This window comes from Ranitomeya variabilis, chromosome 2 (genome assembly GCF_051348905.1).
Source record: "Ranitomeya variabilis isolate aRanVar5 chromosome 2, aRanVar5.hap1, whole genome shotgun sequence".
NCBI lineage: Eukaryota > Metazoa > Chordata > Amphibia > Anura > Dendrobatidae > Ranitomeya > Ranitomeya variabilis.
In genome coordinates, this window is record NC_135233.1 from 732,276,537 (window position 1) to 732,288,741 (window position 12,205).

The 12,205-nt window shown below is 44.8% G+C and overlaps 1 protein-coding gene across 3 annotated transcripts in view; it reads right to left on the reverse strand.

Moving 5' to 3' along the window:
• Positions 1 to 12,205, reverse strand: part of FIG4 (FIG4 phosphoinositide 5-phosphatase) — a 613,672-nt gene that overhangs the window by 327,324 nt on the left and 274,143 nt on the right. For all 3 annotated transcript variants that reach the window (XM_077289568.1, XM_077289569.1, XM_077289567.1), the window contains 2 exons: positions 11,183 to 11,331; positions 2,724 to 2,890 (listed from right to left, as the gene is read on the reverse strand). In XM_077289568.1, coding sequence (XP_077145683.1) covers positions 2,724 to 2,890; positions 11,183 to 11,331 — 316 coding nt within the window. The remainder of the gene's footprint in view (positions 1 to 2,723; positions 2,891 to 11,182; positions 11,332 to 12,205) is intronic.

The following is a 12,205-nucleotide window of genomic DNA, read 5'->3' on the forward strand; positions in this document are numbered from 1 at the left end:
TTTGAGATTTCTGCAAGGGTAAGTGAGTTTGTGGAGTGGGGGTTGCGCACTAGGAGAGGAGAGGAAAGAGAATGTCAGTAGGTTGTGGTTAGACAGAGGGAGGGGTGAGTTAGTGAGATTAGTAAGGGAACAGAGGTGGGTGAAGATGAGGTCCAGCGTGTGGACATCTTTGTGAGTGGCAGTGGAAAACGTTTGCAGAGCCCTGGATGTACCTAAACAGTAAAAAAAACACACAAATGACACCATTTTGGAAACTAGACCCCCCAAGGAGCTTATCTAGATGTGTTGTGAGCACTTTGAACCCCCAAGTGCTTCGCCGAACTTTATAACGTAGAGCCGTGAAAAGAAAAAATCATATTTTTTCCACAAAAATGATTTTTCACTCCCAAATTTTTACTTTCACAAGGGTAACAGGAGAAATTGGACCACAAAAGTTATTGTGCAATTCGTCCTGAGTACGCTGCTACCCCATATGTGGAGGGGACCACTGTTTGGGTGCATGGCAGAGCTCAGAAGGGAAGGAGAACCGTTTTGGAATGCAGACTTTGATAGAATGGTCTGCGAGCGTCATGTTGCGTTTGCAGAGCCCCTGATGTGCCAAACAGTAGAAACCCCCCACAAGTGACCCCATTTTGGAAATTAGACCCCCAGGAAACTTATCTAGATGTGTGGTGAGCACTTTGAATGCCCAAGTTCTTCACAGAAGTTTATAATGCAGAGTCGTGAAAATAAAAAATCATTTATTTTTCCACAAAAAAGATTTTTTAGCCCCCAATTTTTTATTTTCCCAAGGGTAGCAGGAGAAATTGGACCCCAAAAGTTGTTGATGAATTTGTCCTGAGTATGCTGATGCTTCATATGTGGGAGGAAACTACTATTTGGGCACATGTCGGGGCTCGGAAGAGAAATAGTGATGCTTTGGAATGCAGACTTTGATGGAATGGTCTGCGGGCGTCATGTTGCGTTTGCAGAGCCCCTGGTGTGCCTAAACAGTATAAACCCCCAAAAGTGGCCGCATTTTGGAAACTAGATCCTCAAGGAGCTTATCTAGATGTGTGGTGAGCAATTTGAATGCCCAAGTGCTTCACAGAAGTTTATGACGCAGAGCAGTGAAAACAAAAAATCACAAAAATGATTTTTTAGCCCCCAATTTTTGTCCCCAAGGGTAACAGGAGAAACTGGACCCCAAAAGTTGTTGTCCAATTTGTCCTGAGTACGTTGATGCCCTGTATGTGGGGATAAACCACTGTTTGGGGGCAGAGCTCAGAAAGGAGAGAGCACCATTTGACTTTTTGAACGCAAAATGGGCTGGAATCAATGGTGGAGCCATGTCGCGTTTGGAGACCCCCTGATGAACCTAAACAGTGGAAACCCCCCAATTCTAACTCCAACCCTAACCCTAATTACAACCCTATCCATAATCCTAATCCCAACCCTAACCCCAACACCCCTAACCCTAATCCCAACCCTAACCATAACCCTAATCAAAACCATAACCCCAACACGCCCCTAACCCTAATTCAAACCCTAACCATAAGCCTAACCACAAACCTAACCCTAATCCCAATACACAACTAACCTTAACCCAACGCTAACCATAACCCTAACCCTAATCCCAAACCTAACCCTAATCCCAACCCTAATCCTAATTTTTCGTCCAACTCATTTTAGCCCAACTGTAACCCTAATTGGAAAATGGAAATAGATATATTTTCTTTATTTGATTATTTTTTCCTAACTAAGGGGGTGATAAAGGAAGGGTTTATTTACTATTTTTTTTTATTTTGGTCATTGTGATAGGGTCTATCACAGTGACCAAAATGAACCAATAGGAAAAATGTTCCTATTGTTGTCAGGTGCCGGCCGGCAGATCTCGGTGGTGCACTGCGCATGCGCCCGCCATTTTCTTCCCGGAGAAAGATGGCGGCGCCCATGGCGGGCAGGAGGGCCAAGGAGCACCGGGAGACACTGGTAAGTATAAGGGACCTTATTTCTCTCTCCTCTGATGTGCGATGGCACATCGGACTTTTTTTTCTTTTTGCCGCCGCCGTTACACGGTTAGTAACGGCGATCGCAAAACATGGGTTGGTATAAACAGACCCGAATCATGTTCTTTGGGGTCTTGGCTACACCCGACAGCCAAGTCCCCAAGATCTGCAGGTCGGCAGATTGGGCAGGAGCACTGCGCGCCCCATTTTCTTCCTGGGAGAAAATGGCGGCGCCCATGGGGGGATTACGAGGAGCACTGGGAGGTACCAGGAGGGATCGGAAACCCTATGTCTCTGTCCTCTGATGTGCAATCACATCGGAGGACAAAGAATTTAAATGGCAAATCACGCTTTTTTTCGGTCGCCGGTATACGGTTAATAATCGCAACCCGGCGGGTCAGTAAAAAAGACCCGAATCATGTTCTCTGGGGTCTCGGCTATACACTATACACCCCGGAGAGAAAATCCGACTCTGGGGGAGCTATACACTTTAATTAACGGCGCTATGGTTTAAGTACCCCAACGACCGCTGTTAAAAGGCGTGTAGGCGGTCGTTAAGGGTACAACATGTTCCTGTGCCAAGTGACACAAATATACGCAATAGTTTTTCTAATATGACACAATAAGGAAAACTACAATCTTATGATACTAGGTATGAAAACGTTCCATATGCATATTGCAACACTGTCTATTAGGTCAAAAATCAGTCCATACAATAAAGGTGCATGTGCTTACCTGAAAATGCATTACTATAGTATCTGGAGAGGGTCTGCATGATATCCTTGGAATGTTGAGTCCATGGTGCTATTTTTCTGTAGGTTTTGACCCTATGGACAAGTTGAGAACCACCGTACTGTAGAGACAGAGTGTCACCATGATCCTCATAGAGTTCTTCAAATAACCTATAACATAGAAAATCAAGCATAATTTTATAATTTTGAAATCTCAGATTTAATACATAAATATAAACAGAGTATACATACACATGTTGTTATTATTATTATTATTATTATTAATTTATATAGCACCATTAATTCCATGGTGCTGTACATGAGAAAGGGTTACATACAGGGTTATAAATATCGTTTACAGTAAACAAGTTTACAGTGACAGACTGGTACAGAGGGGAGAGGACCCTGTCCTTGCGGACTTACATTCTATGGGATAGTGGGGAAGAGACAGAAGGTCAGAGGTGCAGCAGCTCTGGCGGTGGTGAGGCGGCTGCTCTGGCGATGCGACAGAATGGTTATTGCAGGCTGCAGGCTTTCTTGAAGAGATGGGTTTTCAGGTTCCGTCTGAAGGATCCAAGGGTGGTGGATAGTTGGACGCGTTGAGGCATGGAATTCCAGAGGATGGGAGATATTCGGGAGAAATTTTGGAGATGGTTGTGTGAGGAACGAATAAGTGTGGAGGAGAGTAGGAGGTCTTGGAAGGATCGGAGATTACGTGAGGGAAGGTATTGGGAGATTAGTTCAGAGATATAGGGAGGGGACAGGTTGTGGATGGCTTTGTAGATCAGTATTAGTAGTTTGAACTGGATTCGTTGGGGAATTGGGAGCCAGTGGAGGGATTTGCAGAGGGGAGAAGCAGAGGAGTAGCGAAGAGAGAGGTGGATTAGCCGGGCAGCAGAGTTGAGGACAGACTGGAGTGGTGCAAGAGAGTTAGCGGGGAGGCCACAGAGGAGGGTGTTGCAGTAGTCGAGGCGGGAGATGATGAGGGCATGCACAAGAGTCTTAGTAGATTGTGGGGTGAGGAAGGGACGGATTCTGGCAATATTTTTGAGTTGGAGGCGACAGGAGGTGGTAAGAGTTTGAACGTGCGGTTTGAAGGACAAGGCAGAGTCGAGAGTTACTCCGAGGCAGCGGATTTCGGGTGCGGGAGAGAACGTGATGCCGTTTACCATAATAAATAGATCGGGTAGGGGAGATACGCGAGATGGGGGAAAGATGATGAGTTCAGTTTTGTCTACATTGAGTTTTAGGAAGCGAGAGGTGAAGAAGGAGGATATGGCTGACAGACACTCCGGGATTCTGGACAGAAGAGAGGCGACATCTGAGCCAGAGAGGTAGATCTGAGTGTCGTCCGCATACAGGTGGTACTGGAAGCCATGGGACTTTATGAGTTGCCCTAGGCCAAGGGTATAGATGGAAAAAAGTAGGGGCCCTAGGACAGAGCCTTGAGGGACTCCAACAGAGAGAGGGCGGGATGAGTAGGTAGTGTGGGAGTGGGAAACGCTAAATGTGCGGTCGGAAAGGTATGAGGCAATCCAGGACAGGGCAAGGTCTTTGATGCCAAGGGAAGAAAGAATCTGTAGCAGTAGGCAGTGATCGACTGTGTCGAAGGCAGAGGACAGGTCAAGAAGGAGGGGGATGGAGAACTGTGTGAGTAAGTCATTAGTAATTTTTGTCAGGGCAGTTTCGGTGGAATGGTGGGGGCGGAAGCCAGATTGGAGGTTGTCAAGGAGAGAGTTATATGAGAGGTGGGAGGAAATTTGAGCATGGACATGCTGCTCAAGGAGTTTTGAAGCAAATGGGATCAGTGATATGGGGCGGTAGCTGGGCATAGCAGTTGGGTCAAGGTTAGTTTTTTTGAGGATGGGTGTGATGGTGGCATGTTTGAAGGCAGAGGGGAAGGTACCAAAAGATAGCGATAGGTTGAAGAGATGGGTTAGGGCTGGAATGAGCATGTTAGTGAGGTTGGGGAGCAAGTGGGAGGGGATGGGGTCAAGTGCACAGGTGGTGAGGCGTGATTTGAAAAGAGGCGATTAAGCTCTCCTTCAGTGATGTTGGAGAGGTTATTAGGGAAGGGCAGAGGTCTGGTATATGGAGTGGTTGGGGTGGTGGAACAGTGGTGGGCGGAGGAGGGAGTTAAATGTGCTGAACATTTGTTTTGGGTTGTAGGATAGTGAAGATACAAGGTTAGTGAAATAGGTCTGTTTAGCAGAGGTGAGGGCTAATTTGAAGTCAAATGAAGCTTGTTTGAAAGCAGTGAAGTCGTCTGGCAGGCGTGTTTTCTTCCAACGTCGCTCTGCAACCCTGGATGCTTGTCGAAGTTTTTTGTGAGATTGTTATGCCAAGGTTGCCTATTGGTTCCTCGCACTTTGCCATGCATGAGAGGGGCGACTGAGTCTATGGCTGATGTGAGAGTGGAGTTATAGAACGCGGTGGCGCTGTCCGTGTTGTGGAGTGAAGATATGGAGGACAAGGGTAGGATAGAGTCTGTGAATGTCTAGGTGTGCGAGGTTTCTGCGTGGATGTGATAATGGCTGGACATGGGGGGCAGGTGAGGAGGACAAGGATGAGAAGGTGAGTAGATGGTGCTCAGATAGGGGGAAGGGAGAGGTTGCGAGATTAGATAAGGAACAGAGGCGGGTGAAGATATAGATAGATAGATAGATAGATAGATAGATAGATAGATAGATAGATAGATAGATAGACACACAAAGCCACACTGCTCAAGCATTTTTCCTCAACGTCAGCAAAATTGGGTCACAGTTCGGAAAATAATTGCATTTCTACTTATGCTTTTGATATGACTTTGGCTAGGAGATGGTGATGTATGATGAGCAGTGGGGGGGGCATGTTTTATGAGGGGAAGGGAGGTGTATAGGTCAGAGAAATGGAAAACTATAACTTTTTAAGAAATAACTTAATGTGTGCAGATTCGGGAAGCCAATCAGGGAGCAGAAACCATCTACAACAGCAGGACACAAAGCTTTCTGTTATTGGCTGTCCAAGTCACATGACTCTCTCCATATATAAAGTGAAAATGTTATTTTGCTGGTGCAATTTTCTCAGTGTAAAAGAGCAGAGAGGCTGCTCCTGCAAGTTAACTTGGCATATAGTTAGATAGGATCCTGTCCTATGTAAAATCGACCTTCCAGCATCTAACTAGTTTGTGCTAATAGTGTTGTGCAGGCAGGAGTCCACATTACCCACTCAAAATCATTTGGGGTAAAACTGTGTTGTAAGCAGGACTCAGGAGGCCCCATTTGCTAATCAAAATCATTACGGCTAATAGTGTTCTGCAGTCCGTGGTCCACATTTCTTAGGCTACTTTCACACTAGCGTTTTTTTCAATACGTCGCAATGCGTCGTTTTGGCAAAAAAACGCATCCTGCAAAAGTGATTGCAGGATGTGTTTTTTTCCCATTGACTAACATTAGCGACGCATTTGCGACGCACTGACACACGTCGCAACCGTCATGCGACGGTTGCGCCGTGTTGTGGCGGACCGTCGGCTGCAAAAAACGTTGCTTGTAACGTTTTTTGCGGCCGACGGACCGCCATTTCCGACCGCGCATGCGCGGCCGGAACTCCGCCCCCACCTCCCCGCACCTCACAATGGGGCAGCGGATGCGCTGGAAAAATGCATCCGCTGCCCCGTTGTGCGGTGTATACAACGCTAACGTCGATACGTCGGCCCGACGCTCTGCGACGGGCCGAGTACGACGCTAGTGTGAAAGTAGCCTTACTGATAAACTTTTGGCCTAATACAGTGCTGCACTGCTGGGGCATTACAACTCACTGACTGGGCACTGGGTGACCCTGGTGGCTGTGGGGGCAAGCGGGTAAGGGGCTGCTCCACAAGTCTTGGAATCTCCAAGGTTTGCGGGACAAACCTCTGTATTTAACACTTCCTCTAGGGCCTCCACGTGTTCATTCAACCTTTCCTTTAATGAGACGTGATTCAGCAGTACAGAGGGAATCTCCTAAAATGTAAAAAAAAAAAGTTTGTTGAGCTCACCCTTGGAAAGGACTTCATGAGTTCCATGAGCGGAGCACGGCATCTGGTCTCTGCCAGACGTGGAGGCAAAGTGCAAAAGTAGAAGCAAAGATCCGACGCCAGCATGGTTAGGCATGTGACATTGGTCTAGGACTTTGTGTGTATCTTAATACTAAGTAATGAAATGTAATGTTCTGTGCCAGGATTACAGGAATTAATTTGTATCATGACTAGCAAGTAGTGTTGAGCGATACCGTCCGATACTTGAAAGTATCGGTATCGGAAAGTATCGGCCGATACCGGCAAAGTATCGGATCCAATCCGATACCGATACCCGATACCAATACAAGTCAATGGGACTCATGTATCGGACGGTATTCCCTGATGGTTCCCAGGGTCTGAAGGAGAGGAAACTCTCCTTCAGGCCCTGGGAACCATATAAATGTGTAAAAGAAAGAATTAAAATAAAAAATATCGCTATACTCACCTCTCCGACGCAGCCGGGACCTCAGCGAGGGAACCGGCAGCGTTGTTTGTTTAAAATTCGCGCTTTTACTTGGTTACGTGAATTCCCGGCTTGTGATTGGTCAGGGCGGCCATGTTGCCGGGACGCGGACCAATCACAGCAAGCCGTGACGAAATTACGTCACGGCTTGCTGTGATTGGTCCGCGTCCCGGCAACATGGCCGCCATTAACCAATCACAAGCCGTGACGTCACGGGAGGCTGGACTTGCGCACTTTTTAAAAAGCGCGCGTGTCCAGCCTCCCGTGACGTCACGGCTTGTGATTGGTTAATGGCGGCCATGTTGCCGGGACGCGGACCAATCACAGCAAGCCGTGACGTAATTTCGTCACGGCTTACTGTGATTGGTCCGCGTCCCGGCAACATGGCGCCGTGACCAATCATAAGCCGGGACGTCACTGGAGGCTGGACACGCGCGCTTTTTAAAAAGTGCGCAAGTCCAGCCTCCCGTGACGTCACGGCTTGTGATTGGTTAATGGCGGCCATGTTGCCGGGACGCGGACCAATCACAGCAAGCCGTGACGTAATTTCGTCACGGCTTACTGTGATTGGTCCGCGTCCCGGCAACATGGCGCCCTGACCAATCACAAGCCGGGAATTCACGTAACCAAGTAAAAGCGCGAATTTTAAACAAACAACGCTGCCGGTTCCTTCGCTGAGGTCCAGGCTGCGTCGGAGAGGTGAGTATAGCGATATTTTTTATTTTAATTCTTTCTTTTACACATTTTTACATTAATGTTGTTTCGATACCGATACCCGATATCACAAAAATATCGGATCTCGGTATCGGAAATTCCGATACAGCAAGTATCGGCCGATACCCGATACTTGCAGCATCGGAATGCTCAACACTACTAGCAAGAGAACTTGACAGCTTGCCCAGGTCTTCCAGACCGCCACCATGTACTTATTGCTGTGTGAGTACCCTCCATAACATCTCCTTTTCATTAGCTACAGCATTACCACTCATTGCAATAAGCTATTTTATAACTTTGTTAGTGATATGCTAATTTGTGGGTTGGAATAAGGAAGAGGCATAACAATAACAGAACATACCTAATTGGCCTGTCATAACAATGCCATATTTTTTCATCTTAATTCAAAAGAAGGTTTATTCATTTTACCTGCTGGAGCCGTATCCTTGCTTCCACTTTTGCACAGAGAGAATTCCCCCACTTCTGTACTGCGCAGCCAGGGCTCATTGCAATCAGAGGTGAACGCTGCACTCCATGCAGGATCCCACCATGTTCAGGTAATACCCCTTTCCATCCCCATCATACTTTATACATCTGCACATGCTCCCGTGCTGCTACTACTACAATGGGTAAATGTTAATTTGATATTATTGCGATATTGCATTCATGCATCTTGCATCAGTGCCCCCCCCCCTCCAGAGGTTCTTGTAGACCGCTGTCATTGTCTGCAGAGGGTGCATTGTGCAAATACATGCAGGTAACACCTTATTAGCAACTTACCACCGAACTGCTCTCTGCTGCTTCTCAACGGTGGATTGCAACCCTCTGAGTCCCATAGTGGATTAATGATAAAGCAGTCAGCGACTGTTTGTGTGGCTTGTTTACCCTTGCCCTTTTACATTTGGGTCTGCACTGGTCTCTATCACGTCTGGGTGATGGTCATTTTTTCTCCTCATCATTCAACATCTATCATGTAATTACTCCTAGCAGCTTCTGATCTCATATGTGTCTTGTGTATATTATAATAAAGCTGTACTGTCTCTCCTTTTTTCTCATTTCCACTGAAGTTGGATCAGCCTGTAATTTGATTTTCCACTTTGATTTTTAGTATCATTCCAAATCCAGACCTCCATGGGATATTAATTTTGATTTACATTGATCATTGTTATGTTTCATTGTTTTCAATGTATTCCACTATGTAATGAATAAAGTTTTGCAACTGGAATATGTCATTCATGGATATATAGGATGTGATATTTTAGTGTTGCCTTTATTTTTTTTGAGCAGTATATACACATATATATGAACACACACATATATATTTATATTATTTCATAGTAACATAGTAACATAGTTATTAAGGTTGAAGGAAGACTTTAAGTCCATCTAGTTCAACCCATAGCCTAGCATGCACTAACATGTTGATCCAGAGGAAGGCAAAAAAAACCCATGTGGTAAGAGTAAGCTCCATCATGGGGAAAAAAATTCCTTCCCGACCCCACATATGGCAATCAGACTAGTTCCCTGGATCAACGCCTTATCAAGGAATCTAGTGTATATAACCTGTAACATTATACTTTTCCAGAAAGGCATCCAGTCCCCTCTTAAATTTAATTAATGAATCACTCATTACAACATCATACGGCAGAGAGTTCCATAGTCTCACTGCTCTTACAGTAAAGAATCTGCGTCTGTTATTATGCTTAAACCTTTTTTCCTCCAGACGTAGAGGATGCCCCCTTGTCCCTGTCTCACGTCTATGATTAAAAAGATCATCAGAAAGGTCTTTGTACTGTCCCCTCATATATTTATACATTAACATAAGATCACCCCTTAGCCTTCGTTTTTCCAAACTAAATAACCCCAAGTGTAATAACCTATCTTGGTATGGCAGACCCCCCAGTCCTCTAATAACCTTGGTCGCTCTTCTCTGCACCCGCTCTAGTTCAGCTATGTCTTTCTTATACACCGGAGACCAGAACTGTGCACATTATGGCTGCCTGAGTTTATATACGCTACAGAGGAGTCATATCTTGGTTAGTGGGATGACTGGCATAGGGAAAACAATGCCCCCTCAACTAGTCACCCACAAATTAGCATATCACCAACAAAGTTATAAAATAGCTTATTGCAATGAGCGGTAATGCTGTAGCTAATGAAAAGGACATGTTATGAAGGGTATTCACACAGCAATAAATACATGGGGGCGGTCTGAAAGACCTGGGCAAGCTGTCAAGTTCTTTTTAAGATTGCTAGTCATGATACAAATTAATTCCTGTAATCATGGCACAGAACATTACATTTCATTACTCAGTATTAAGATACACACAAAGTCCTAGACCAAAGTCACATGTTCCGTATTGCCTTTTGATACACTCTTTTCATCACTATCCTATCTTGCTAATGATTTGCAGTTATATCGATACTTCTGGTGTGCTGCTAAATGAAAGCGGTTGGTGGAAAAAGCCAAAACTACAGGGAGTCCTGACAGTCATATGAATAAGCACACACGGCTGCGGCTTTTTCTATCGTGTTACTAAATCATATGGAGGCTGCAATGTGCTTAGGACATGTGACTGTGCTAACAAGTTTTAACAGAAGTATCTAAAAGTATAGTAAAATTGATATATTGTATAACCAGACCTACTGTACTCATCAGACTAGATGATCAAATTATTGAATTGCATGGTATACCGTATATTTGGACGTGTCAGAAGGACAAATGACCTTATGCGTTTAACAAGAATAAGCATTACATAAAGAATAAATCCACATAATAACTGAAAATAAAATGCAGTCTTTCACCTTTTACTGCCCCTAAGTTACCGTACATGTTATTATAGTTTAATGCTGTTGTTTACAATGTAAAGAAAAAAAGATATGTCACAGATAGAGCTTACATTAAAAAAAACATAGCATAATAATGATTTCACAGGAACATGAGTAAAGGAGTCCTAAAATCTTTAAAGTAGCAGGTAAATTATTAATCAATTTGTGAATTGAGCAGATTAGTTCACTGTGATGTGTCAAAATGCAGATCATACAAAAAGAACACATCACAGAATTACAAACGGTGGCAATTCTCTCCAAAAGAAAAAAGGAAAGCAGGATTACATATATTTAATGAAAATAGTTGAAATTAAGCTTCTATATCAAGAGGAAATTGCTTATCTTTGCATATCAAATGTATTCCAGATAACAACCTGCCAAAAATGAGTTACATACAAAAATAAAAAGAAACATAGCTTACCTAACTGCATCCGTATCAAACTGTAAATTAGGTTTATCAATCAGTCCTAGGGAGTACAGCTGGTAGGCCAAAGCGCACTTTCCCACCATGAATTGTGCAGTATTGGTCCGGTCTAAGCAGTCAACACAATTTGTTCTAAGGACTCCTGTCTGAGAAAAGAGGAAGAAAAAACACACATTTAGTCTGAGATATAATTACTATTATTTATTATTATAGCGACATTTATTCCATGGCGCTTTACATGTGAAAAAGGGAATAATATTCTTGAAGAAAACTAGTCACTGACTGATACAGGAGGAGAAAGGACCCTGCCCGCGAGGCTCACAGTTTACAAGGGATGGGTGAGGATACAGTAGGTGAGGGTAGAGCTGGTCGTGCAGCAGTATGGTGGAATAAATACTGCAGGTTGTAGTCTTGACAGGAGAGGTGGATCTTCAGGTGCCTTTTGAAGATTTCCACGGTAGAATAGAGTCTGATATGTTGAGGTACAGAGTTCCAGAGTAGGGAGGGATGCACAGGAACAATCTGATATGCAATTGAGGGAAGAGGAGATAAGAGAAAAGCAGAGTAGGAGATTTTGTGAGGATCGGAGGGTGCGTGCAGGTAAATGGTGGGAGACTAGGTCACAGATGTATGAACAAGACAGGCTGTGGATGGAATAGATAGTATGGAGGTGATATCGGGTTCAGAGAGGTAGATCTGTGTGTCCTCAGCATAGAGATGATATTGAAAGTAGTGGGACTCTATGAGCTGTACAAGGCTGTAGGTGTAGATGGAGAAGAGCAGGGGTCCTAGAACTGAACCTTGGGGGACACCGACAGATAGGGGGCAAGATGAGAAGGTGGAGTGTGAGTGGGAGACGCTGAATGTCCGGTCTGTTAGGTATGAAGAGAAGACGGACAGTGCCAGTTCTGTGTTGCCAAAAGATGAGAGAATCTGTAGTAAGAGGGAATGGTCCACTGTGTTGAAGGTAGAGGAGAGGTCCAGGGGGAGGACAGAAAACTATCGCTTGGACTTGGCGGT